General features: G+C 52.4%; 1 protein-coding gene across 1 annotated transcript in view; it reads left to right on the top strand.

Annotated features, from left to right (window-relative positions):
• The window catches only part of ITGA3 (integrin subunit alpha 3), a 28,363-nt gene that overhangs the window by 20,931 nt on the left and 1,432 nt on the right, over positions 1 to 6,000 (top strand). The window contains 4 exon segments of the mRNA XM_045299804.1: positions 23 to 274; positions 404 to 532; positions 1,079 to 1,192; positions 2,034 to 2,132. Of these exon segments, the coding sequence (XP_045155739.1) occupies positions 23 to 274; positions 404 to 532; positions 1,079 to 1,192; positions 2,034 to 2,132 (594 nt within the window).

Below are 6,000 nucleotides of genomic sequence, written 5' to 3'. Positions count from 1 at the left end.
TGAGTCTGGGGACTGGGGGTAGGGGGCAGGGCTGGGGGGTGGCGAGATGGGGGTGGTTCTCCAATACTCAGGAGGTCTCTCTTGCCCACAGGTGGGCCCACTGGGGGAGGGGCTGGCCAGTCTGGGGACCTTGATCTTGGGACTGTATTGGCCCTATGAAGTTACCAATGGCAAGTGGCTGCTGTACCCCACGGAGATCACCATCCGGGGCAACGGGTCCTGGACCTGCCGGCCGCCAGGGGACCTTGTCAATCCTCTCAACCTCACCTTCTCGGTAAAGACACCATCGGGGTCTGCCATTCGCATCACATCTCATTAGCGTGCCCAGGGCAGAAAGGCCAGTGTCCTCCCCTCAGGCCTTGGGAGCCTGACTCTCCCCTCCCCTGCTCCCTTGGCTCTCCAGGTGCCAGAGGATGGGCCACCACCATCACAGCGCAGGCGGCGGCGGCGACAGGTGGACCCTGGGAGAGACCAGGACCTGCAGCCTGTCACTCTGGCTGCTGCCAAAAAAGCCAAGTCTGAGATCCACCTGGTGGGTGGCCAGGGCACCGTGTGGACGGTGGGTGGGTAGGTGGGGGAGCTTGCCCCTGCCCTTGGGGCGCAGCGTAACACCAAAGGGGGAGATGCTGGTCATCAAAGAGCCACAGCCTTGGGCTGGGTGCCACCAGGGCTTGGGGGTGCAGGGCTGGGGGGCAGGATGCCAGGCACCCTTAGTAGGAAGAATGAGAAGAACAGGCCTGGGTGGCACTTGAGGCCTGGCTGGTGGAGAAGTGGAAGAAATTCATTCCCCAGATGGGTGCCGGCAGGAGCCAGGCTCGGAGTGGGAGGGGATGTCGGGATTCATGTCTGTCTGCCTGAGCAGGGTCATATTTCATGGTGCCTGTGTCCAAAGGATGCATCTTAAATATCCACGTGGGGAGGGGAGGCCAGACGGGGAGAGTGACCGGCTAAAGCCAGCCCCTTGGAGTCAGCCCCAAGTGAGTGGGACTGAGCTTGGGAGTGGTCCGAGGTCAGGCGCAAAGCATGAAGAACCAGGAGACCCTGATCCTTACCGGCCTGTTGTTCTCGCCCGCCCCAGACCTGTAACAATGGCCACGCCCGCTGCGTGTGGCTGGAATGCCCCCTCCCTGATGCTCCGGTCATCACCAATGTGACCGTGCAGGCCCGCGTGTGGAACAGCACCTTCATTGAGGTCAGTGCCTGGGCCCCGGAATCTCTCCTGACACCTTCCCAGAGCGGGGAGCCCCAGGGAGAGGTGAGGCCAGGTCACAGTAGGGCCGAGAGGATGTTGTGGTGGTGACAGCATCGTGTCTCAGGCAGAGGTGTGCCTGATGCTGAGTGAGCCCCAGGGTTGCTAGCCGAGTCGCCTGCTGCCTTGTGTCTGTCACACTGCGGTTGGCCTATGATCTGCCCACCTCTGTGCTTTCGCTCATGCCCCTCACTCGCTCGCCCATTGCCCTCTGTTCCCCCCAACTGTGAGCTCCTACTCAGCCTCGAAGCATGCCCTTGGGGAATGCCTGTCCGAAGCCGCAGCTGCAAATGAGCCCTTGTCCCCTGGGGAGCCTCAGGACCTTCTTTGAAGCTCCGTATGCCACTGAACACTTTCCTCGGGGTTCAGCTGGGGACCCACATGCCAGACACTTGCCCACACACTTCGTCGTTCTGTAGAGGACCAGATAATAAGTATTTTCAGCTCTGTGGGCCATGTCACCTCTCTGCCTTGGAGCATGGCAGCAGTGAGACAATAGGTGTGTGAATGGGCATGACCGTGTGCCCTGACAAAAGTGGGTGGTGGGCCAGGTGTAGCTCACAGGCCTTCATTATCTCTGCTGTCCTAGCAGCCAGCACAAGAACCTGCTCACAAATGAATGACCCCGGCAGTCTGTGGGATGCATTTGTGTGGAGGAGAGTCCTGGCTGCTAGAACCTGTGGATCTTGCTTAAGGATGTGGCCTGGTGGGGGGCCCCTGGGACACTCAGAGCCTGGGGGGAGATCCCTAAGGGCCCCTTTTGACTTGCCATCCCTCCCCACAGGATTACAGAGACTACGACCGAGTCAGAGTAGATGGCTGGGCCACCCTGTTCCTCCGAACCAGTGTCCCCACCATCAACATGGAGAACAGGACCATCTGGGTGAGTGAGCGTGCTCATCAGGATCTCTAAGGCCTGGCACACACTCAGCCTGCACAGCACATTAGAACCACCTGGAGAAGTTCTGGTGCCTGGACTATACTCCAGTTAAACCTGAATCTCTGAGGGTGGACCCCAGCATTGGCATGTTTAAAAGTTCCCCAGGCAAATTGGAATATGGGTACATACAGATGTGAACAGGTAAGACAGGTGTGCGTCTCTATAGGTGCCTGCAAACACAAATAGTGGGGTGCAGGCACAGCTTCTTCCTAAAGACATAAAGACAGATACTCCTCAGAGAAGCAAACCAGTTTTCTGGGTTTGAAGGCCCTTCAAGTCTCATGGGCCAACTCGGTCACTTGACATAACATAGTTCACAAAGTAGCAGTGCAAGTGAGCAGCATCTAGGGTGCCATCTAAGACACAGCTTCAGGTCTCACCTGGCCAGGAGCAACACAGGAAGGAGGTAGCCAAGAGCTCAGTCTTTTGTGAGACTAGTCACAAGAGCCACAACCCTGTCTCCCCTGAGATCAGAACTAGATGGTGCCTGGTACCACCATGGACCGTTCTGACTGGGATTCCAGTATGGGTCCCAGATAGAATGGGAGAAAATCATGGAACAAAACTCAAATTCTTATTTAAAAAAAGCTAGGACAATCTGGAGCTGTGGGGCACAGAGGCCTCCCTGAGATGACCGCCTCAGGACACTCTTTAAATCTGGACTCAAGCCTGTCCCCCGAGGCCACCTGTCGGTGACACAGCCGAGTGGCACGCAGAGGGAAGGACTTGATCCAGAAGGTCAGTGCCGGCTCACAAACCCTCGGGCAGAGGCCAAGAGGGCAAGGGTTTCCTAGATGCACAGATGAGGAGGAGGTCAGCAGGCAGGGGCGGGAACAGAGAGCACAGTTAAAGAGGAGGTCGGCACCCTGTGTTACCCGTAACTGCTGCTACTGGAGGTTGTCAAATGGGACCCGAGCTTGCTGCGTGGATCACAGCTCGGTAAAAGACCATCTTGTAAAAGTTCACCAGATGATGCTAGCGGGCAGCCGGCGTTGGGAGCCATGCTGTCTGGTTGGAGCCACACGACAGCTCCAGGAAGAGCAGTCCTGAGCTTGTTCTGCCTGGTTCCTGGCTGAGGAAGCTGAGGCTCAGAAACGGGTGGCCTGCCCAAATTGACAGTCTGTAAGGGTCTGGAACCCGGGCCACCTGGACACGGGCATTGCTGCTTGCAAAGAATAATGAGAATGAGAGAGAGGAGACGTCGGTGAAGCTGAGGGTCTCCCACAGGGGGCGGGGGCGTTATTTGCAGGTGCACTTGGCTGTCTTGATAGCTAACAAGAGAAGCAACCCAAAGTCGATTAGCTCTTCCACGAAAATTCAGGCGTTCGGGAGCTCAGAACAGCCCAAAGCTTTCCAAATGACTGATAGAGACCATCAAAGCTCCCATTCAAAGGCACCAGAAAAGTCCTTTCATCTCTAGGAAAAAATGTAGCAATGAATGGGCCACCAGAGGTTGAATAAAGGATAGAAAAGGGCCAATTTCATCAAGTCAGACATCTCAGGTGAGGTTAGGGGAAACTTGGCAGCGAGTTCCTGAACTTGAATCTGAATTACTCTTGGACGAAGGAATGGCCATATTGCTAAGGTTGTTGGGAAACTGGCTGTGAGTGGAGATAAGTGGATGATAGAAAGCGGGAGACTGGTTAAACTTGATATGGTACATTTCCTACAATAAATGAATATCATGTGGAAGGGGTGGAGGAAGTCAGACCTGAGAGATCAGTGCTGCTAGAAAATGGAGCCATGAATCTTCGGAAATCCAGTCAGGTGATGCTCCTGGCATTTTCAGTCACGGAGAAAAGGTAAATTACTGTGTGGGGTTAACACATTTGGAAAGTACAGTCAAATCCCTACCTCATGCCACAAACAAAGCTATCTTCGAGTCAGCTTAAATATATATATTTAAATACTTTTATTGGAGGCTCTTACATCTTTTATCACAATCCATGCATTCATCCAGTGTGTCAAGCACATTTGCACATATGCCACCATCATCGTCAAAGCCTTCTCTTCCCAGATTAAATATTTAAATGTAAGAAACCTAATATACCAGAAGAAAACACAGAGATTGATGATAATCATGACTTAGAGAGAGGGAAAGTTACTTTATTAAACCTAGGACGGCACTTGTCTCCCGAGGTCACCTGTTGGTGATGCAGCCAAGTGACACACAGAAAAGACTTGATCCAGAGAAGCTCCGTGACTGGCTCAAAAATCCACCCGTGTGAGGCCAAAAGGCCAGAAGTCACAAAGGAAACATTTGACTACATGAAATAAATAACCATAAAAATTTAAATCTGTAAACTGCAAATGATACCATAAAGAAAACGCTAAGGACACCTGGCATACTGCTTTTTCAAAAGTTTACAGAGTATATAGGAACACTGGTGGCATAGTGGGTTACAAGTTAGGCTGCTAACCACAAAGTCAGTAGTTCAAGCCCACCTGTCTCTCTGAAGGAGAAAGACGAGGCTTTCTGCTGAAACCCACCAGGGCAGTTCTATGCTGTCCTATAGGGTTGCTGTACATCAGAATCGACTTGATGGCATTGAGTTTATGGCACAGGTGAGCCAGTATTAGTTGATATTTTTAATAATCTGCTTAATAACCTACATAGAACATAAACAGGCAGTTTGCATCAAATGAAAAACTAATGTTCCACTAATAATGAAATGCAGATGAAAACAGCAGCTGTGGTGCTACCTGGTCTTGAAGATGGTGGGAGGCAATGGGGAGCCCTTCACACTGTTGATTAGAATCCAAACTGCTGGGCTCCATTGTGGAGAGGGGCTTGTCACTATTCATGAAAATGTTAAATACCTCTGTCTTTGATCCTCCACCTAACACTTCGTCCTGGAGGCGAAGAATGAAAAGATAAACTAGGCAGGGAAATGTTAGGGCGTGGTTTAGAAAGAGAACGCATTGCAAACCATCGGAATGGCTTTCAGCGAGGAGCTGGTTCAGTACATTAGAATACGTTTCTTACAATGACTGTGCACCTATCAGAAGAGATCGAGCCAACCTTTGTGAATGAACCTCAGGTGAAAGCAGAGGCAGGTGGCAGCAGAGCCTGTCTGCAAGGGAGGAGCCAGGCTCTGTAATAGGAGCACACTGCCCGCATGACAAGTGGATGCCATCAGAACAGCCCTCCAGGACAGGGCAGAACTGCCCCAGGACTTTCTGAGACCCTCCTCTTTAGGAGAGTACCACACCCCACCCATCAAAATGTTAGGTATTTGGGGGGCAAAATGACCGGGAGTCTTTTGTTTTCTATATGTCACTTGGAGTTTTAGAAATAGTAATAATTGTACAGTCAGGGGGAAAAACCCTATGTATGGATCCATTGTAGGGCAAGAACAAACAGCACATTACATGTTTTTTTGATAAGTTTTATGGACTGGTTACGGTCTACCAGTTTATCTATTCTATTAAACACATGTCATGCTCATCATCATGTCCATGTCCTGGTAGAGCAACAGAGAGATTAAGTGGCTTGCCCAAGGTCACTCAGCCAGTGAGTGCACAGCTGGGACCCGAGGGCAAGCACTGGAGCCCAGGACCCAGGCCTTTGGCTGGGGTGCTCTACCTTGGAGGGTAGAAGCACCTGTCTGAGAGCAAGAAATACAGGTGCCCGGGAGGTACAGTTACTAGTCCAAAGTCACCCAGCTCATCAAGGGGGCTAACTGGTGCTCAAGCCTTATGTGGTCCCCGAACCCAGGCTGCGGTAGACCCCAGATCTGCGATTGTTCTTCCTAGAGGCATACCTGCGCCCCTCGGTGAGGCAGGTGGGGCCTTTTCCCCAGTCCCCGGC

The sequence above is a fragment of the Echinops telfairi genome, unplaced genomic scaffold (genome assembly GCF_000313985.2).
Source record: "Echinops telfairi isolate 266 unplaced genomic scaffold, ASM31398v2 ScPeMD7_7458;HRSCAF=8496, whole genome shotgun sequence".
NCBI classification, from domain to species: Eukaryota; Metazoa; Chordata; class Mammalia; order Afrosoricida; family Tenrecidae; genus Echinops; species Echinops telfairi.
Note: the sequence above shows the minus strand (reverse complement) of the source record. Positions and strands in the feature narration are given on the sequence as shown.